Here is a 22451-nt window from a genome sequence, read left to right on the forward strand (position 1 = left end):
GCGAAGAATATTGAATATACCACGGACTACCAAAAGAATGAACAAATCTGTCTTGGAAGAAGTACAACCAGAATGCTCCTTAGAAGCAAGGATGGCGAGACTGCATTTTACATACTTTGGACATGTTGTCAGGAGCAATCAGTTCCCTGGAGAAGGACATCATGCTTGGTAAAGTATAGGGTTGGCAGAAAAGAGGAAGACCCTCAACAAGATGGATTGACACAGTGACTTCAACAATGGGCTCCAATATAACAATTGTAAGGATGGCACAGGACTGGGCAGTGTTTCTTTCTGTGGTACATAGGGTCGCTGTAAGTCAGAACCAACTTGACATCACCTAACAACAACCTGGTGATGGAAAATAGAGAATCAAAATTGACCCTATCGCCTTTTTCAAACATGGTTCAAAACCCACTGCTTTAATAAAATATGTAACTACATACACAGGACAAAGTCTACAGTACATTAAAAAAACCCGTTGCTGTTCAGTCAATTCTGACTCATAGGAACCCCACAGGACAGTTGTAGAACTCCCCTATAGGGTTTCCAAGGAGCAGCTGGTGGATTCGAACAGCTGGCCTCTTGCTCAGCAGCTGAATTCTTAACCACTGTGCCACCAGGGCTCCATATTATACAAAGCCAAGCCCAAAATGCTAATAATTATCTTTTGGTGGTAGCATTAGAGGAAACTTATTCAAACTTCTAGCTTACAAATCTTCTATAATATACACACATTATTTATATTCAGGAAATAAGCACCATGAAAAAAATCACAGCACACTGTAGAAAAGAATATTTTATTGAAAGTTTCTCAATTAACAATGGAGCAAAGTACAATTTGACTCAAACCTGTCCAACCAGCCTCAACTGCTAGTGAAAGAACTCAAACACACAGAAGGGGTGGGGGTAGGACCCTTAGGTCCCATTTCGCCAATGTGGCAAAAAAAAGGGGGGGGGGGCAGAATAAGACAGACACTACCAGGACCCCCTTGCCCTGGTAACTGGGGTGGCAGCCCTGGCTCCTGGCAGACGGAATACTGGAGGACAGGCTCCTTGGGCGTAAGTCCTGGTGGGTACGGGGCCCACCCTTCTAGCAGAGCAACGCACGCCACAAGGCCTGCCCTCACCCTCTTACTTCACCGCAAGGTCTGCCTCAGAGAGAGACCCAGGTGGCATTTCTACATTCACACCGAGGTCTCTCCTTTCCCCAGGGTCTTGGGATAGGGGCTCACAGTAGAAAGCACATTTTGGTCAGCCCAGGGTGGTGAGGGAAAGGCTCTGTCTGGGAGGAACAGAATAGCAAGAGAGCAAAGGCGACAGGTGGTTCAGAGAGACCCAGGATACCAGGCTACTGGGAAGATGCCAGTTTTGAGGGTGCCTGCAGGATGCTGGTGCCCCATGCCAGCCATCCACACCGCTGTCCTGGGCCCCACAGTCCACAGGTGGCAGCTACAGGGCTTTCCTACCTCTCACTTCCTGGCTAGGTGGCTGGATTCTCTTCTTCACTTTGTCCCTGCCTACTCTGGCCACTAGGGGGTCTAGCGTGTGGGCTGGAATGGATCTAGATTTACTCCAGCCAGTCTGGATGATATCTGGCAAGGGGCAAACAGCTGCCCATCTTGCACAAAAGCCAAGGAAACCCATGAGGAGAGGAGCCAGATGGGGGGCAGGGGCTTTTCCAAGGAAAGAGAAGACCTTGGAGGGAGAAGAGGGCAGAGATAGGTACTCAGAAACCAAACCTGGTAACCAGAATTCTGTAGACACTGGCTCCTCACAGGCCCCTTGCCAAGCAGGTATGGGACGCTGATTTAGCAGTGGAAGAGGAGGAGGGAGGGAAGAATGGCCAGAGAAGACGGGAGACTCTCCACCATCCCACGACATCCCTCCCACTCTGAGGTCTCAATCAAACACTGCCTGCCATTCTCTCACCTACCCACTAGCAGAGAATAAAGACATAATAGTGATTTTCCCCAAAGTTAGGGCCTGGATGGGAGGGAGCCGGGGGTGGGAGCAGGGATGAGACAGTTGCAGTTTTAACCACAGAAGTACTCCAGAAAGAACGGTGGGCTGCCCTTTCCTTTCCCTTCTCCAGCCTGCAGCTGTAGGTGCCAGGGAAGGAACTGAGCCCCTGGGGGCAAGACCAACCCCTCCCCCACCCTCGGCATGTAATAAATAGAGGCGGTGGGAGAAGGGGGTGGGGAAGACGGGGGAGCGGGAGAGGTGGGGTTATAGTTCATCGTTCTTCGAGTTCTTCGAAGGCCGCTTCTGTTCTGCAGGCTGCTCTTTCTGCTCAGATTCTGTGAGTCGAGGGAACGACACCAGGTGAAACGGGTTAATTAACCACTCCCCCCAGGCTTCCCAGCATACCCTAGCTCTCCCCTCACCTGATCCAGGACCACCTAACTCCAGGGGCTCAGCATCTGTCGGTTCAGATCCTGCTTTTTGGAAGGAATAGGTTAGTCTCTTAGGAAGAGAGGGAGGGGCCTGCTGGAGGGGTCAGCGAACTTTTTCTGTAAAGACCCAGATAATAAATATTTTAGGATTTGTGGGCTATGTTTGGTCTCTTTGCATATTATTATCATTATTTAAATGACTTTAAAAAAAAAATATAAACACCATTCCTAGCTCATGGGCTGTACAGAAAGTTGTGCCTGCCAAAGTTGGCCGACCCCTGGGCTAATGAAATTTCCACATTCCCAACCAGCTTCTCCAACTCACCAGTCTGTACTGCCTCAGGTTCTGAAATGGGCTTTGCATCCTCAGGCTCACCTGGAGGGAAACAGGAGTAACATGTAGCCCCAGGAGGGGAAGGAGGCCCTCTTCCCAGCCCAAGAGAACCTGGAGCCAGGCACCCTACCCTCACCTGGCGGAGGGATGGCCTTGTCCCCCTGATCACCGGCACTGGCATTGAGGGGGGGCTCTGCCCGGGTCCCATTCTTGTCCTTGGGCCGGGGCCGGGGCTTGGCAAACTTGGCCTTATTGAGCAGATACTGCACCTCCCGGTCCAGGGCCATCATCTTGGCCTCAATGTCTTTTGAGAGCAACACAGGCTTCTCTGTGGCGAGGAGCTTGGCTTGCTCGGCCATGGTTGTGTTCTTCCAGGCCTGTGGGTGAGGCCAGAACAGGCTCAGAGCTGGCCATGGAGAGAGGCAACATCTCCATCCCAGATGAACTTGTACCCCCAGCCAGCCTCAAGATCCCTCTGTCTTCAATCACTCTGCCACCTGGGCCATCTGCCCCATGGGAGTAAGCAGACTTCTGAGGCTGGCATTCAAGGTTCTCCACACAGGACCCCCAAACACACCTGTCCAGTTCATGTCCTCTTACTCAGGAAGAACTACAGCTGAGCTTCCCTCAATTATTCCCTTTTTCCTCTCCACTTCTGAGCTCTGACTGATGTTGTGCCTCCAGACCTGACGACTCATGTGGCTATGACCCTTGTTTGAGGCTAATCAGATATGGCCTCAAATGCAAACATCTACATCCTCCCAATTTAGAGGCTAAGCCAGTAGGCAGAGGCTGCTGTGCCTCCATTTCTCCACACCTCCCATGCCATCTAGATGACACATGATGCCAGGAAGTATTTACACAGAGATTACCCAGGTCTCATTGATGACTTTCTCTAACGTTGCCATCTCCACCTCAGTGAAGATCTGGTCCATCTCTGGGATGAGCCGGGCCCCCCTGGAAGCCAGAGAGGAGACAATCAGCCCAGGAGGGAGAAAGCTGGGGAAGGGGCCTGGGGTGTGGGCGTGTGGCCACGAGTGCCGGGAATGGGAAAAGACATGATGAAGCTAATGGGATGATAAAGTCAGCATCCAGGCAGGACTGGATATAAAAGGAAGGGCAAAAGGGTCACTCACTTGAGGAACATGCTGGAATGGTTGAGGAGGTTATCGAGGGCAGAGAGCCGTTCAGGCCACTTCTTGCGCTCTTCCACCCGGAAAAACAGCCCGTGGCACAGCTTCCTCAGCTCAGCCAGCTTCTCCTTCAACATCTGATGAGTTTGGGGAGTGGGAGTGGGAGCAGGGTTAGACCTAGAGTCAGACCCTTGTTCTTCTTTATTGCCTCACACCCCAGATTTTCTCACACTGTCAGACCCTCAGAGAAGGAGAACACTCCCAACCCACCCTCTGTGTCCTGGGAAGGCCCCTCACCGCTGTGGTGGCCCCAAAGCCCTCATCCTCCAGCCAGGTGGAAGCGGCGCTGAGTTTCCCAGAGATCTCCTCACGCTGCTCCTCAGTGGACACCTCCTGGTACTCGGGCTGGTATAGCTTTTCCTAGGGAGGCATACACATCACCCGTGCATGCACCGAGCCTCTGAGGGAAGGCCCACAGAGCTGGCCCTGCCCAAGCACAAGGCCCAGGGAGGGACTCTCGGCCTACCAACCTGGGTCTCAAAGATGAAAGCTTCCAAGCTGTTGGCAGCTTTCTCCCGTTCCTGCTTCTCTAGGTCTCGGACTGTCAAGTCCTGGAGTCTGTGAGACAATGGAGAGGTAGGGATGAGAAGAGAGATGTGTTAGAACTCGGATCCTGGGTCAGGGAGCTCCCTCCTCAGGAGCGTCATCCCGCACCCTCGCATTTGCACACACATTCACTTGAAACCCTTACTTCTGCATCGAACGAGCCAGCTCCTCCTCTGGCAAGTCGGGTAGATCCAGAACAGACAGCTCCACCCCAATCTCCTCCACAGTTCTCTGCTTCCGGGCAGGTTTCTGCTTCTTTTCTTCCTCAGCGGCTGGAGGGGCACCTTCAGGTCCTGCCTCCCCCTTCTCGCTTGGCTTCTAGGAGGGAAAAGACATAGATGTCAGGGAAAGCCTAGGCCCTTCTACTTTCTCCACAGGGCAGGGCTCCAGGGGATCAGAGACAAAGCAGGCAGCTGCTCCCTCAGCCTCTGGGTCCCACACCGGCCTCCATATGCCCACAGTTCACCTGGGCCTCAGACTTCTCCCCATTTTCCTTTCCTGCAGGCTTTTCTCCATCAGGAGCTGCGTCCTCCTTAGGCTCAGGGGGTGGGGGCTGAGAGGTATCCTGCGATGGGGTCTCAGCTTCTTCCTTGAGCTCTGCCTGCTCCCCAGGCTCATCCTTGCTCCCCTCAGCAGGGCCTTCCTCTTCCTCCTGAAAAACAATCACAGACAAACGCACACAGGCAACAGTCACAAGCAGAGTCTATGTATGGACCAGGACTGGCTTCAGCAATGCCACGTCTCCTAGGCTGCTTAGGAGTTCACCGCTCAGGACACCGGTGGAAGTAGACAGAGGACAACTATACGAAGAGTGTCAGTGGGCTGTCTGGACTGTAGCAGTCTAGTTGGACAAAGAGAGATAAGTCTGGAGATGAGAAAATGGGCCTTGGTACCTCTAGTAGAGGGAACAGCTCAGAGTCCAGAGGAACATGAGGGAAGTATGGTTAACTCACCATGAGTGGAAAAGGGAGGGGAGGGCTATTAAGTTCTAGGCAGCTGGGATGTTCACCCCAACTCCTTGCCTCTGTTGCTACTAGCTGCTCCCTAGAAGCCACCCTTCACGCTCCTCTGGCTCCATCCTGGGCTCACCTGAACGGTATCTGTACCATTTTCTTTGGCATCTGATGCGGTTCCCCCTCCAAACAGGCTGGATATGGTATTGCCGAGCTCTAGGAGGAAGAAAGCACAAAGATGCAAAAGGGGGCTGTAGCGGTGACTCCACCTCCTAGTGCAAGGGCAATGCCCTGCCCACCTCCCCAAAAGCACACGTGTGTACTCTCTCTCATACATGCACACACATATGTACATGCTCATCTTACTGGTAAGAGTGGATTCCTCCTCTGGGCTGTCCTCCACCAGAGTCTCAAATACAGACTCCACCTGAAAGCAGGGATTCAAAATGGAGACATTACAGTGCCCTCGCAGGCTAACCCGCCTTTTCTCACAAACACCCTGCCCAGTGGAGGCTGGCATGTGTGCATCTGCACAACTTCCAGCCCTGCTGTTTGTCTCTCACCTGCTTCCTTGTAAAGGCACCTATATCAAGTTGCCCAACCCCTGTGGTTATCAGCTCTAAGGACAGCATCATGGTGCCTCTTTTCTCTCCCAGAGCCCCACTTCTCTATTTAATAGCAGTATAAGCCATTGCCTCACACAGTATGTTCCAAAGGATATTAACCCCCACGACTGTTCTTTAAAAACGGGTTCCACGACCATTCCGTATTTCCCCTGGAGAAATTTACATTACCCGTAAGCACCAGATCCCTGGTTAGCTTTGTTTAGAGCCAAGATTTACCTGACTCCAAAACCCTTTTATCACATTCTAATACCACATGGAAGTGGAACTGGGAGAGGCTGGCAGGCCTGGCCCTCGCCTTGTACCCGGGCGTCCTCCTCTCACCCTGTCTAGGCTCAGCACACCACTCTCGTCCAGGTTGAAGTGGGCCTTGATGCCCTTGGACTCGTAATCGGGATACTTCTTGAAGCTCTCACCCACACCTTTTAGCTTCACTGTGGTCAGATTCTGAGAGCCAAATACCCTGGTTGGAGAGAAAAGGTGAATTAGATAGAACCTACCCAGCCTACCTCCTCCACCTCTAGACTGCAAAAGCTCCTGGCATGAGATGTCAGGGGACGTCCCCAAGGACATACTCAGGAGGGCAGAAGCATGCTGCAGGGAAGCAGCTCACAACCCAACCCTAACCCACAGCCTGCTTCCTGTTTCAGCCCTGCAGGTCTCAAAGCCTCCCTCATCCTCAGTCCTCAGGTAATGTGGCAGCCACGCCCCATCCCCATCCCTAGGACTTCCACCTGCCCCCCTTACCGAAGATCCTCAGGCCCCAGGAAGCCCAGGTCCCCGTAGTTGATGTGGAAGTTGAAATCATGACTGTAGCGGTTAAAGGTGATGACTTTGCGTTGAGGGTAGGGCCCCATTCGAGAGAAGAGCACGCGCTTGTTGTGCTTCAGGCTGCGAACCCCAGGCTCCTCCTCCATCTCTCTTGTGAACTCCACCTACATGGCAGGTGGGCAGAGAGAAGAGGCACTGGAGAACCAGAGCAGGTTCTGGGGTAAGAATGAGTGGGGAATATCTCTCGGCACAAAGGAAGGGACAGGCTAGGGCAGACAAAAGGGGAAACGACAGTTGAAAGGTCAAGGGCGTATCACCTGACAGGCAGACTGACTCACCAGGATGGGGTAGACCACTGCATCCCGGACTACGAACGGCTTCACCTTGAAGGCTTTGCTGAGTGCAGCTGCCTGGTACACAGCCCCCATTGCGGCTGCTTCATCTGCGTTGATATTCTTCCCTAGCTCCTCCCTATGAAAGTACCAGGTTTCAGCACCTGTTCACCCCAGAGCACTTGGCCTGGACTCCCTCCCCTCAGTCCTCCAGTTGCCCAGCCCTGGAGCCCTGGCCCCCAGGCAGAACCAGCCCAGATGGCCCAGCCCCGACACTCACTTGCCCACAGCTTTTAGCAGCACCTCCTGCACTTTGGGTACCCGAGTGGCCCCACCCACCAGGATCACCTGCTCAATCTCATCCTGCAGAGGGGGAAAGAACGCAGGGTGAGACAGCACGCAGTGAACCCTCTTTCTCAGCACTGACTTCCCTTGATATCTCCATTCCCTCCTCCACACCATCCAACCTCTTTCTCTCTCACTTGTCTCCCACCCCCACACCACACACCTCTCCAACTACCCCCTCACCAAACTCATCTCGGCACTCTGGAGTGCCTGCAGCACTGGCCTAGGCACCCGCTCAAACAAGTCCGCACACAACTCCTCAAATTCCACTCGAGTCACTTTTGCTTTGAAGTCCACATCGTCCAACAAGCCCTCAATCTGGAAAAGGATGAGAGGTGTCAGGAGTTCCCAGCCAGGTCCTGCTCTCTGGGTGCAGGACAGAAACTAAGGGACAGATGTTTGGGAGAATGGTAGGAGGAACGGCAAGAGGGGCATGGATCACACCAGGCACAATTAGCCAAGCTCTGGACAGTGGGGGCCTCCACCCTCTAGGTGGGGAACATTTGCCCACAACCGCATCCGTGGGCACCTGAGCCATGTGGTCAACATTGGCGCTCAGGATGGTTTTGAGCCGATTGGCCTCACGCAGCAGTTTGGCCATGGCACGGGGGTTCTCCCGCACGTCCTTCGAGCTCCGGCCCTTTCGCTGCTCATTGAAAAGCCCAGCCAGATGCTCACGCAGCCGGAGCTCCATCTCCAGGCCTCCCAGGGTGCGGTCAAATCTGTTCGGGAAAAGGAGCAGGGAAAGTGTGAGGAACACACAGGATCCCTTCATCTACAACGGGGCCTGATGTTCATCCCCACACGGCACCTTTCCTCTGTTTCAGGGGCCCTGTTTACCTGCAGCACACCAAGTGTGGGCACCTTTCCTCTGTTTCAGGGGCCCTGTTTACCTGCAGCACACCAAGTGTGGGCACCTTTCCTCTGTTTCGGGGGCCCTGTTTACCTGCAGCACACCAAGTGTGGGCACCTTTCCTCTGTTTCGGGGGCCCTGTTTACCTGCAGCACACCAAGTGTGGGCACCTTTCCTCTGTTTCGGGGGCCCTGTTTACCTGCAGCACACCAAGTGTGGGCACCTTTCCTCTGTTTCAGGGGCCCTGTTTACCTCCAGCACACTAAGTGTGGGCACCTTTCCTCTGTTTCAGGGGCCCTGTTTACCTCCAGCACACTAAGTGTGGGCACCTTTCCTCTGTTTCAGGGGCCCTGTTTACCTCCAGCACACCAAGTGTGGGCACCTTTCCTCTGTTTCAGGGGCCCTGTTTACCTCCAGCACACTAAGTGTGGGCACCTTTCCTCTGTTTCAGGGGCCCTGTTTACCTGCAGCACACCAAGTGTGGGCACCTTTCCTCTGTTTCAGGGGCCCTGTTTACCTGCAGCACACCAAGTGTGGGCACCTTTCCTCTGTTTCAGGGGCCCTGTTTACCTGCAGCACACCAAGTGTGGGCACCTTTCCTCTGTTTCAGGGGCCCTGTTTACCTCCAGCACACTAAGTGTGGGCACCTTTCCTCTGTTTCAGGGGCCCTGTTTACCTCCAGCACACCAAGTGTGGGCACCTTTCCTCTGTTTCAGGGGGCCCTGTTTACCTGCAGCACACCAAGTGTGGGCACCTTTCCTCTGTTTCAGGGGCCCTGTTTACCTCCAGCACACCAAGTGTGGCACACTCTACCCTCGACTCCCCCAATACAGCTGACACCTCACGGCAACAGTTCGTCCACCCAATCGTTCAACAGTATTTACTGAGCACTTTTCCTGTGTAGTCATCTCTGGGCGTACAACTGTGAGCAAAAAAAAAGTAGACTCCCTATTTTCAAGGAGTTTACAATCTAGTCTTCGAAAAACCATTTAATGTGAAATGACAACCACCCCATATGTTATAAAAGAGAGATAAATAATATTGAGAGCAGACTCATGGGAAATTTGGGCTATTCACAGACATCAAGGAACTCTTCCCTGAAAAAGTGATACTTGAACTGAAACCTGAGGGATCAGCCAGAGTTAACTAGGTGAAGAGGACAGGAGAGAACATTCTAGGCTGCAAAACAGTTTGCGTAAAGACTCTGAGGTGACAGAGAGGGTAGTGAGTAAGTTGGAAAGAACAGGAGGGCTCAGGATTAGGGACAAGCTGTAGAAGGGGTCAGGGCTAGACAGGTCCAGCTCCACGGGCCAAGGTAAAGATCTGGGGCCACTGAAGGATTTTTAAAGATACGGGTGACAACTCAACTGGCATTCTGAAAAGAACTCTCTGCAGCGTGGAGAAAGAACTGGAGGGAGGCCACACTGGAAGAAGGATGATCTTCTGTAATTCTGCAGGTAAGAAGTGATGGTAACAGGGACTAGATAGTAGTGGTGAAGACGGAGAGAAAAGGATGCGGTCAAGAAATAAGACAAGAGGGGACATCTAGGTCAACTTGCATAATAAAAACCATTAAGAATACATTCTGCATCCCACATTGGTGAGTGGCATCTGGGGGTCTTAAATGCTAGCAAGCAGCCATCTAAGATCCATCAATTGCTCTCAACTCACCTGGAGCAAAGGAGAATGAAGAAAACCAAAGACACAAGGTAATTATGAGCCCAAGAGACAGAAAGGGCCACATAAATCAGAGACTACATCAGCCTGAGACCAGAACTAGATGGTGCCTGGCTATAACCGATGACTGCCCCGACAGAAAACACAACAGAGAACCCCTGAAGGAGTAGGACAGCAGTGGGATGCAGATCTCAAGTTCTTGTAAAAAGACCAGACTTAATGGTCTGACTAAGACTAGAAGGACTACTAGAAGGACCCTGGAGGTCACGGTTTCCAGACCTTCTGCTAGCCCAAGACAGGACCCATTCCCACAGCCAACTCTTCAGACAGAGATTATACTGGACTATAAGACATAAAATGATCCTGGTGAGGAGTGAGCTTCTTGGCTTAAGTAGACACATGAGACTATGTGGGCAGCTCCTGTCTAGCGGGGAGATGAGAAGGCAGAGGGGGACAGAAGCTGGCTGAATGGACACGGGGAATACACGGTGGAGAGAAGGAGTGTGCTGTGTCATTAGGGGGAGAGCAGCTAGGAGTACATAGAAGGTGTATGCAAATTTTTGTATGAGACTGACTTGATTTATCAACTTTCACATAAAGCACAATTAAAAAAAAAAGTTACAACAGTTATAAAAAAAAAACTGAGTCTGATACACTACATGGCTTACAGCCTCATGGAATTCCTCAGAAGGGATATTCAGGGAGTCCTCTGATTTTCAATGTCCCCCAACGTCCTCCCCCCAACTGCATCTTCCCCGTGCTCTTTGGGAGAGGTACTCCACCGTGATTGATGCTTTAGCCAGGAGAACATTCCTGCAGGAAGCAGGAAAGTCAGGTACTTTTGCCCTTCCCGAGAAGAAACCTCCGACCCAAAAGTGTCTGAGCAAGACCCCCCCGCAGCACCTACTTACCCCACTCCCCGGATCTGCAGCTGTGGCTGCATCCCCGCCTCCTTAGTTTTCACTGTCTGGTAGGCCACGATGGTGCACACGGTGCTGCCTGAGCCCATGTCGTAGAACATGATATTCTGTAGACACCAAGGCAACGGTCACGCCAGGGTGCACGCTTGCCCACCTGCCTGCCTCCAAGGGGTTGCCCAAATCTCAACTTAAAGCAGAACAGCTCCTCAGGGGCTGGGAGGAGGTAGCTGTTGCATTTTGCCAGAGGCCAGCATGTACAGACAAGAGGCAAAATGAGTCAAGTGGCCTATGTTCTCCTCAGAATCAGCTGCCCAGTGTGTCTGTTCAGGGCTTCCTGCCTCACCTGGGCAGTGGTGTTGATATCTTTCCGGCGGAAGACACCGTAGCTGAGGGCGGTGGCAGTGTTGTCGTTGATGAGCTGCAGCACTTTGAGGCCAGCCATGCGAGCGGCCTGCAGCACGGCTCGGCGCTCGGCCTGGTTGAAGAAGGCTGGCACAGTGATCACTGCATCCTTGATGGGCTGCTCTACAGAGGACAACAGAACAGGGCTCCTACCAGCTCCATATCTTAGATGAGGGTTTCCCAATCTCAGTACCATCAGCATTTTTTTTTCTCTATCAACATTTTCAGCCGGACAATTATTTTTATGGAGAGCTATCCTGTGCATTGTAGAATGTTTGGCAGCATCCCTGGCCTCTACCCAATAGATACCAGTAACACCTCCCCAGCTGCGACAACCAAAAATGTTTCCAGACATTGCCAAATATCCCTGGAAGGCAAAGTTGCTCCAGTTTGAGAACCATTGCCTTAGACCCCGGGAAACGTGCCTCCACTGGCCCCACCTTGGCCACTCACCTGCAAAATCTTCAGCCAGGGACCGGGAGTAATTTAGAACCATGCCCAGAACCTCCTCAGGTGAGAACTGCAGCTGCCTGCGGGGGTGGGAATGAGGCAGTGAGAGGCAAGAACAGCCAGACACTAAGGCAGGACAATTATGAGCAAATGCCCATGAGGGGCCCATTAGGGCTGCTGAGCCCCCCTTCCCTGGAAGAGCACTCACGGGCTGATCTGGAAGTGCACAGTCTGCCTCTGTGGGTCGACGCCCAGCTCGTGCTCTGGGAAACGGGTCCGGTAAAGGGCCACATGGGGGTTATCTGCCTGCTTCCCCAGGAGCTGCTGGAAGTAACGCAGTGTAGCCTTTGGGTTTTTAATGGCCTGAGAGGAGGTGAAGAAGGAGCAGAGTGTTAGGTTGCCAAGCCACCTTAGCCTGTTTCTAACATCATAGAGATTGATAAGGAAAAAGACTCTAAAGTCTACATCATATCATCTTCTCTGCCCAGCACTCACCATGCTTGCTGCGCTGTCGCCAAAGAATCTTTCATTTTCTTTCAGGGTTACAGTTACTGGGGTTTTTCTCCGAGATTCCCTGAGGAAAAGATATTAGGCCCAAGTGACTAAAAAAGAAGGTTAACGCACTTGCAGTAGGATGAGGACTCAGGAGCCTCGACAACCCCACATACAATCAATTACTCAGATACCCACATCTGCTGTGGGCACTAAGATCACAAACACAATTGGAGTCTAGAGTCTCTTTTTCCCCATTCCCACACTGGGGCGAGTCTCACTTGTTCAAGACAATTTCCATGGGCACTCCAGGTTTGACAATGGCCACCTTCATGGACTCACTGCCCAGGTCCACAGACATTACTGCCAGCGTATCTGAAGAGGAAATAGGTTTGTCAGTTAACACCTCCTCTTCCCTCAACTTCCTGAGGCCCCTCTAATCAAAGCATTATCACTTTCTGTGGAAAAGTAAGATAGCAAAAGACACAGAAGAAAACCCTGGGTGCAGTAACTCAAGCGTCCGGAGTTTTCCAACTCAGGGGCCTCATTTTCCCTTTCAACCACTTATCCCCATTGTTTATTCTTCTTTTGATCCCTCTGGTAGGGTACATACCACTCAGTGCCAACAGGTCTGCCAACAGCACAGTCATCAAGACCCAACAGGCTGTCCTCCTTGGCCTCTGCCTTCTGATTGTGGCTGCCATTGTGGCCCTGAAAAAGAAGAAGAAGAAGAAAAAAAAAACACACCTGTAACTGATGCACTGAGTGAGACAGAAGCATGTCCCAGAAGAGAGAAGCTTAACATTCAAACCTACTCCATTCTCACCCAGGGCAGAGCAGCCTACACCCTATTTCTCCTTCCTTATGAGTACCGACCACTCTCTAATCCCCAGAAGTACCCACACAAAGGTCTAAGCCAAAGAGCATGGGGCCCTTGCCTCCACCACATCCCTAGAGAAGAAACTAGGACAGAAGGAAGGAGACAGGAGCCCTTCGTCCACCACAGGCAATAACTGGAGCACCCTGGCACTGCCCCTGCTGTCAGACACTTGGGGTGCGGCCAGGGATCCCCGCCCAGAGCTCAACTACCTCTCCGCACCTGGAGCTCCCAGGGAAAGCCAGGCTGGGCCTGGACGGAACAGAGATGGTGACGTTGCGGGAGGTTTGGATGGAAGAAGGGCCTGCCTCCTCCTCGGCATCCCTCCTGTTGGTCTCATCCCGCCCCGCTCCCGGCCTCGACAGCCACACAGTCGTGGTGCCTGTAGCGCCAAGGTTCGTCACTCGGCAGGTACCGACCACCCTTGTTCATCTCAGCCTCACCTGAAGAAGGCGGCGGTTTCCACTCCCGGAAACCAGCCCCAACCCACCCTACCGTGTGGGGGCGCCCCGAGGGCCGAGGCGCGGGGCCCGAATACTGGGCCCAAACGGGCAGGCGTCCATGGGGCCCTCACTCCCGCTACCGACCCGCCCCCGGAGCCAGCCCACTGTCTCCGCATGGAGGGGCGGCTGGAGCCCCTCTCCATCCCCACTCCCGCTACCTCTTGCCTCCGTTCCTCTGGTCCTAGCTTTAGAACAAACGCGACAGCTGACGTACCCACGAGGCCGGCAGCGCGCCCCCCAGCCCGCGCCCTTCACAACTCCCCTCGGTTTGCAAACTGTTACATTAGCCACCAACCTCTCGGCGGAGTCTCGCGCACCAGCCGGCCCCGGACGCGGCGCGCGCTCATTGGAGCCTGCGCTGCACGGACCTGCGCCGCGCGCCCGGCCCCGCCCCCGCCGCCCCGGCGCGCGCTCCCATTGGGCCACGTCCCAGGCCCGCCCCTTCCCCATCTCGGCCCCCGGGAGGAGGCAGTGGGGCCTGCACGCCGGTCTGGTTGAAACCGTCCACGTTTGCTGCGATTGGACCACGTCGGGAGCCGGAGCGTCACGCTGTCTCCTCGCCAGCGCCCGTCCCGGTTACTCGGGAAACTGGATGCATCGCTGGGGCTCGGGGTGACCGGTGTCTCGAGCTCAGTCTCGGGCTGGGACCTCTTCGCGACACCTGGGCCGCTCCGGCCTAGAAAGGAAAACGATGGGCACCCCCCACCCCCCCGCCGCCTCCCGCAGCCACGCGGAAGGGGCGCTTGCTTGCTGGTTGGTATTCAACTGCCTTAGGCTTTGGCTGGAAATCAGAATGTCGGCGCTTCGGGCTCCGTTCACCCCAACTCCTCTTTGTTTCATTGAGGAAACTTAGGCCACAAAAAAAGATGTTCGTTGATGGATCGGTGTTTACACAATGTATTAGCGGCGGAATTTGGCCTTGACTCCTTAAAGCCCATTGGTATGAGAGAGGAGTGCGAATTGTAAAGCTCTACAACAACAACAAAACGAACATCCAAACCCGTTTTGCCATCGAGTCAATTCCGACTCATAGAGACCTTATAGGACAGAGTACACCTGCCCCATAGGGTTTCCAAGGTGCGGCTGGTGAATTCCAACTGCGGACCTTTTGGTTAACAGTCGAGCTCTTAACCACTGCTCCATCAGGGCTCCCTACAACAACAAAAGACACTTTTATTTGTGAGGCTATAATTGGTTGAGCATATGTTTCACGCACTGCCTTATTTTTCTGTTCCATTAAATCTTGTAAATCTTCCCTTTTTCTGTTTCTGTCATTGAATTAAAGCACCTCGGGCAGGTGCTTGGCGCTCTTGTTACTTTACAGTCCAGAGCGCACTTTTCTTAAATGCGGACATCAGTTGCCTGTTTCCCCTCCCTAAATCAACGCCTGCCTTCCCTTCACAGAAAACTCTCTTGAAGGCCCTTGCCGAGCTTGTTTTTGGAATCTGTTCCTTTCTATACATTTCTCATGCTCAGGGGGAGAAAGTAGTCAGGAGTCTATGCTTAGAAAAGAAACCTACGGCCGGTTACTAGGGAGAAGCCTATTCTTTTAAGAGTAGTTCCGCCTATATGTAGTAGAGAAACTGGTAGAAATAAAGCCAAGATTACACGATAATGCACTTCAGTTTTTACCACAATGAATGTAATCCTAGAAAAAATTGAAACACTCCAGGTAAAGCTGAGTTTCCTTCACACCATTTCTAATCTCTCAGTCCCATCTGGAGGTAGCTTATCAGTTTGGTGTGTAAACTTCCAGGCCTTTTTTTCTGCATATACATACATATGTCTCTCCAAAAACGTGGTTTTTGTCTGTTTTTTTTAAACCATGTTCTCCATATAGTTTGCAACTTGCTTTATTCTATTAAGCGTATGCACAGCAAAACATACACCAATTCAACCATTCCTACATGTACAATTAAGTGACATGGATTATATTCTTTGAGTTCTGCAACCACGCTCAGCTCTTTTTCTGAGTTGTTTAGAGTCGGAATCGACTTGACAACAGTGGGGTTTTGGGTTTTTTTCTCCCTCATTAACATAAGCTAACTGCTCCCTAAGGTTCCTATCTATCAAGTTGCTGTTGTTGCTGTTGTCACTTAAATCCCATATACATAGTTCTTAAAAAAGCATAATACTCAAGGCAGACATTTTTTACTAGTTAAGCTAAACTATTGTTTGGTTTTAAGAAGACTTCAGGGGATATTTTTGGTTTAAGTTTTAAAGATTATCGTAAGGTAATAGTTTCAGGATTCCTCCAGCCCCCTTGAGCAACTTCCATTTTAAAAAACAAATCATGAAGCATTTCCCACGTCAGTGCACGAAGATTTACTTCATTATTTACTACTGTAGAATGTTCCATAGGATGAGGTTTGTTTAGCCAGGGACATACCAACTGTCAAGTTCAGTACCACAGAGAAAGATTTTGTTCCTCAGTAATTGCCTACTTTTGGCCAACTATCCAGTAGATCTTTTCTATCCATTTCAAACAGGAAGTATAGATTTTAACACTTCCTGGGCCTCTGTGAGCTGCAAGCACCCTGCTAGGTGGAGGGCTTTGAACCAGCTCTTTCCAGTTTGAACTCCTGCCAAGAATTTGTATTTCCATCCCAGATATACTGAATCAGAATCTACATTTTAACAAGATCCCCAGATGATTCTTACGTATAATACATTTTAAGAACTACTGCTCTACTAATGGTTCTCAGAATTGGTCCTTAACCAGCAGCATTAGCATCACCTGGGAACTTGTTAGAAATGCAAAATCTCAGCAGCTGTTGGAACCAGGTTCAAACCAGAACAAATCGGTTGGAAGCCCTGTCTAGGTGCAGGGAATCCAGGGGTGGGGATCACCTTGTCCCTGTCCTCAAAAATCAGTCTGATGGAAATTAAACATGTTCATGGCGTCACGCACTTATTAAAAACCTATTGAATGACTGCAGATTGGAAGACTAGGAAAGTCAGAGTCCCCTGCTTCTTGGCGAGCTCCCACTCCCAGCATACACTTGGTAGGAGCGCAGTTTTGCCACAGCCATGGTGAAGCAGCTCATGCCCTAAACCTGGTATCTGTCTCCCTGGGAGGTGCAGCAGGTGCGAGTGCTCTGGGGAGTCACTTGTTTTGTTCTCTGACCAGAGAGGAGTCAAGGGAACACAGCGTAGCACAGTGGGAAATGTTTAATATAAAACACCCAATTTATATTGACCCAGGCAGCTGAATCCATTATTGTTGAGAATAACTTGTTAACAACATTGACGACTGCATGTGGAAACCCAAGAAAAGAAAGTTGCTGTCTTGCAGGACACATGCCAAACTGACAGAAGATTAAAATGAACACAACAAGGGCATATGCATACTTTACAAACCAGGCAGATTATGTGATGGGCTGGGGGCAGTGTTGATCAGGGAGAAGAATATGATAAATGAAAAGTTAATTCGTCACTCAGCAATCCCATTCTCAGGTGTATACCTAAGAAATGCATACACATACGTTTACCGAGAGATTATAACAGCTTTATTCATAATGGCTCCAAATTAAAAACTACTGAAATGCCCATTAACAGTTTGATAGATAAATGGTGATAGACTGACACACTGGAATGCTGTATAGCAATGAGAATGATTTAAATGCAACGACCTAAAGGAATTCCACAATCATATTGTTGAGTGAAAGAAGCCAAAGAATATATACTGTATGATTTCACTTATGTTGTGTTTAAAAACAGGTAAAACTAAGCTGTAGTGATCGAAATTGGGATGGTACTTCCCCTTTGGGGGAAGGTAGGGTGTAGAACAGAGCATAAAGCTGGCTTCTGGGGTTCTGGAAACCCTGGTGGCATAGTGGCTAGGTGCTATGGCTGCTAACCAAAGGGTCAGCAGTTTGAATCTGCCAGGCGCTCCTTGGAAACTCTATGGGACAGTTCTACTTTGTCCTATAGGCTCGCTATGGGTCAGAATTGACTCAATGGCAATGGGTTTTTGGTTTTTCTGGGGTTCTGGTAATATTCTGTTTGCAATGCTGGTTGCAATAGCTTTATCCAGTTTGTAAAAATTAAGTGAGCTGTAGTTTATGCACTGTTTTGCATGTATACTTCCATAAAAATATAAAAGTGATTTTGTCTTTTATTTTTATTGCTTATTATTACGTATCTCATACAAAAGACTTGAGGGTTTGATTTTGTTGTAATCCTAGGCAGGGGGAAAGCCTACTTTTCAGCAGGAGAAGCTGCACCAGGATGAGTTTTTTTCTATAACAGTGTTTTTAAAATTACAAAAGAAATACAGAGTTAATGAAGAAAACTGGAAAAAAAAAAAGAAAAACCACCCACAATTCTATTTTCCAGATTAAATCACTTTTAGCATTATGAATATCAATCCACACACATGCTTTAAACTTTAATGGAGATAATAGTTTGTATCATGGATTGAATTATGTCCCCTAAAAATGTGTATAGCAATTTGGTTGGGCCATGATTTCCAGCATCGTGTGGTTGTCCTCCATTTTGTGATTGTAATTTTATGTTTAAAAGGATTAGGGTGGAATTGTAACATCACCCTTTCCCAGGTCACATCCTTGATCCAATGTAAAGGGAGTTTCCCTGGAGTGTGGCCTGCACCACCTTTTATCTCTCAAGAGATAAAAAGGAAAGGGAAGCAAGCAGGGAGCAGGGGACTTCATACCACCAAGAAAGTAGCACCGGGAGCAGAGTGGTCCTTTGGACCGGAGTTCCTGTGCTGAGATGCTCCCAGACCAAGGGAAGACTGATGACAAGGACCTTCTTCCAGAGCCGACAAAGACAGAAAGCCTTCCCCCTGGAGCCAGCACCCTAAATTTGGACTTCTGGCCTACTGGATTGTGAGAGAATAGCCTTCTCTTTGTTAAAGCCATCCACTTGTGGTCTTTCTGTTACAGCAGCACTAGATGACTATGACAGTTTGTAACCATTTTTCATTTAATTTATTGAGAACGTTTTCTCATGTCATTTTTTTCCTCTTCAGGATTTTCAGTGGTTTTTTTATACAATTATTTATTTATTTATTATACAATTATAGCTTAGAAAAACCAAAAAACCCATTGCTGTTGTGTCATTTTCAACCCTATAGGACAGATTAGAACTGCCCCACAGTTTCCAAGGAACAGCTGGTGGATTCGAACTGCTGACCTTTTGCTTAGAAGCCAAGCTCTTAACCACTGCGCCACGAGGGCTCCTATAGCATAGAGAATTTTTTTTTTTTTTTTTACCAAAACTAGTATTGTTTGATAATTAGGTTTTTCTGTTTCTTTTGCTATTATAAAAGGTGCAATAGATACTTTCATGGATAAATCTTACGCAAATCTATTCCTTATAATCCACTGGTGATAAATTCCTAAAAGTCAAAATGCTGCCTTAATGCGTGTCAGTTGTTGTGGAGTGGACGCCAGCTCATGGCAACCCGTGTGTACCTTCCTGTTCTTAGGGTTTTGATACATATCGTCAAATGTCCTTCCTTACCACTACATGCTCTCCAAAAACAGTGAATGACAGCCCCGGAATCCTTAATAACACTAGAATATTAATGCATTTTTAAAGTCTTGGTACGTATGACAAGCTCCAGCAAAAAGGACTGGGAGCATTTCCCAGTTTGCATTGAAGGTCGGGATTATTATGTGTCAGGAAGAGATGGAAGACGTTTAAGGCTCTTGAATTCTGTAACTTCTAGATCATTCAGATAGACTTATGGACAAGTTTATGCACTTAAGTGTTCCAAAAATATATAAAACATCCACAATACAGGGCTCTGGAGTTGGCCTAACCTAGGTTTGCCTGTGAACTTCCTACCTGTGTGACTCCAGGCAAACTGTTTAGCTTTTCTGAGCCTCAGTTTCCGTATGAAAAGAGGCTTGCTAATAGTGGCTCATAGGGTTGGTATAGAAGTTAAAGGAGGTAAAGGGCTCAGCACAATGCCTGGGGCATACTATGTGCCAGAAACGTATTAGTTAACTTATTGTTTTTGTTATTAGCCTAGAGAAACCACTAAAACACGGGGGCTACTGCTGCATTAAAAGCGTGGTTAAGTGCTTTGGCACATTCGTGAGGAATTTATTTTCCCTTTTGTAGGCCAGATTTTCACAGTGACTAATCAGCTAATTGCTTCGGTTTCACGTAGCTGTGGAGTCCTGGGTTCTCTGCATTGTAAGACATTGGAGTTTAGACTGCCCTTTTTGCGCCTAAGGTAAAAACTGCTGCTAGCCCTTTTGGAGGGCTAAGAGGTAAAAAATCAGACTTTTCAGTATTCTGGAAAATGGTTTCTACCCAGAGGGCCAGGTAAGAAAAGAAAAAATTGATAGAAAATGAAAGTTTGTATCTGGAGCAAGAAGTGTTCCTGTTTAGCTCCTAAAGATAATGACTGTTTTACATCACGGGTAGCAGTTTGCCAAAGGGGAAAAGACAGAGCATGGCAAGACCACTCTGGCTTCTGAGCTGTGACCTCTTCAATTTCAAACTAAAGACTTGAATTGCTTCTTTATCTTTAGTATGATCTTGACTTAAGTTCTCAGTATGCAAAACTATACCAAAATTCATTTGTAGTTTGCCTGCCTATCTTCCTCACTATACTGAAGTTCAGGATTCAGACAAGTCTAACTAAAAGACAAATCTGCTGTGTTCTGACAAGTGTAGCTTAGCTTCATACCCCAGAAAACCACCTAATTAGAGGTTAGGGGACTCTTGTTTTATTTCCAAAGATTGTTTGATGTTTTTGCCCAGAGAGTCACTTGAACCTCTATGAGACTTCGTTTTCTCATTAGAGGTAATGATACCTCTTCTGCAGATGGTTGCTAGAAGATTCCATGAAAACTGAAGGCACTTTGTTAGGTATAATTTGCTACATGAAATTAAGGGCTTGTTACTATCCTCTGTATGTCTGTCCCTTATAGTAGTGGTTGAGTCCCCTAAATGGCAAGGGCCATACCTTGTTCATGTTATTATTCTGGACATCTAGTACAATTCCAGGCATAGCGAGAGCTCAATACATGCCTGTTATAATGAGGAACAGAATGAAAGTAGTAAGTCAGTAGAGGCGATGTGGGAGTAGGTTGGCTCTGATGGCCCAATCGTCAATGAGAAGACCCAGCCGGTACAGGCTGAGCCAGATTCAGACAGCAGAGGAAGAATCCAGGCCTCCACCGTTGGACAGTAGGGGGAGCACTCACATAAACAACAAAGATACCACTCTATTTGCTGGTACATCTCTTTTTGCTTTTACACGGCTTTTTTTTTTTTTTTTTTTTTTAACATATATTGGGTCTTAGTCTAAACATCTGACATGTTAGCATATTATCTAAAAATTCTAATGAATAAATGCAGAATATGATCAACAGCTGAAAGTGATTTCAATCTACTTCCCATTCACGCTTCTGCCCATGAGCGGGATCCTGAAACAGTTCCAATACTTGTGTGACCAAGAGGAAAGAAGGGTGAGCTGCAAGTCAGGAAATCTGTGTGTCTGGTGGTGGTGGCTAGGTGGTTTCTCCTCCTCATTTGCCTCATCAGACAAATGGACTCTACCATCCTGTCAACCTGACTGAGGAGCGGGAAGGATGAGAGGAGAGTCATTCCAGCAGTTATTCCTTCAACCAAACATGGTGCCTCTACCAGGCTCTGTTAGGCCTAGTTCCTGGGAAACAGGACACAGTCCCTGCTCTCCAGAAACTTAGGAGGGTGGTGGGAATAAAGAATACAACATTCTGAATATAACCAGTTCTGGGGTGCTGGCAAATGTTCTAGTGTATATATTTTCATCACACACACACAAAAAAGTTGTGGGGGAGTGAATGCAGAAATAAACTTCAGAAATACTAACCACATGACCATGTTTTAATATGTCCATGCTAACTCAAAATGACTCTATGTCACTCCCACACACAGTTCCTTATGGCATGCAAACAGCGAACCTACAGTTGTCCTTGAGGACAGCTCCGGTCTGTACACAAAGCTGGTTTAGCCAGATTTGGGAATGGAGGGTGGTCATGCAATATCTTCTGCACTTATCACTCGTTAAATAATTCAGTTCTCAAAGCTGCCCCATCCTGGCTTTTTACTCTGTTCTGCTAATGTCCCAACACCTCCATTATGGAAAAGGGGCGGGGAGAAGGAAGCCCAGGGTCTTGGGAGTCCGTGTCCCATCAATATTTTTTAGCTTCTTTAAGAAACATGTTTTGAGTGTCTATTACATGCAACACGCTCTGACAAGGGGACACAATAAAAATAATTAAGACATTGACCATAGTTCACAATCTGTGGCAGACATACACTTCTTAATTTTATTTTTTCTGTCCTACAGCTGAAAAAACGGTTCTATATACTTTAATTTATGCCTCAAAACAGCCCCATGAGATCAGAACATACTTACTTAGGTCCAGCGGGTTCCAGTTCACAAAGCCCATGACATTCTTTATCTTGATCCCTCACATCCAGCGCCTTTTATAAAGGAGGAAACCGACGTTCAAAGAGGTGAAGGACCAAGCTCTTACGCACTTTAGCCAGCGCAATTACAGTAAACCAAAACTAAACCTGTTACTACCGAGTCGATTTCGACTCATAGCTACCCAGACACAGTAAAAGATCAAATTGGCGAACTGCGAAGCGAGTGGCAGGCCGGGACACAGCCTGAACGCGTCCCCGTCCACTCCCCCAGCACGGGGACCGTCAGCCCCTCCAGCGTCTCGGCCAAACTCGGGAGCGCCTGCGCGCCCAGGCTTCACAACGCTGCCGGGGCAGCCGACGTCCGCCAGCTCACGTGACCCGCCGTCT

General features: G+C 49.3%; 1 protein-coding gene across 1 annotated transcript; it reads right to left on the reverse strand.

Annotated features, from left to right (window-relative positions):
- Positions 1 to 784: 784 nt before the first annotated feature.
- HYOU1 (hypoxia up-regulated 1) lies at positions 785 to 22377 on the reverse strand. Its single transcript, XM_049856722.1, has 26 exons — positions 22051 to 22377; positions 12898 to 12995; positions 12566 to 12659; positions 12288 to 12366; positions 12001 to 12155; positions 11796 to 11872; positions 11284 to 11465; positions 10932 to 11047; positions 8020 to 8212; positions 7674 to 7808; positions 7426 to 7508; positions 7152 to 7284; positions 6790 to 6977; positions 6367 to 6505; positions 5786 to 5846; positions 5556 to 5635; positions 4933 to 5118; positions 4612 to 4784; positions 4391 to 4478; positions 4158 to 4280; positions 3864 to 3997; positions 3600 to 3684; positions 2864 to 3104; positions 2719 to 2769; positions 2385 to 2435; positions 785 to 2297 (listed from the first exon to the last, which is right to left on the reverse strand). Exons 2-26 carry the CDS (start codon positions 12986 to 12988, stop codon positions 2227 to 2229), a joined length of 3009 nt encoding a protein of 1002 aa, XP_049712679.1. The 5' UTR covers positions 12989 to 12995; positions 22051 to 22377; the 3' UTR covers positions 785 to 2226.
- Between the last annotated feature and the right edge of the window lie 74 nt (positions 22378 to 22451).

This window comes from Elephas maximus, chromosome 17 (genome assembly GCF_024166365.1).
Source record: "Elephas maximus indicus isolate mEleMax1 chromosome 17, mEleMax1 primary haplotype, whole genome shotgun sequence".
NCBI lineage: Eukaryota > Metazoa > Chordata > Mammalia > Proboscidea > Elephantidae > Elephas > Elephas maximus.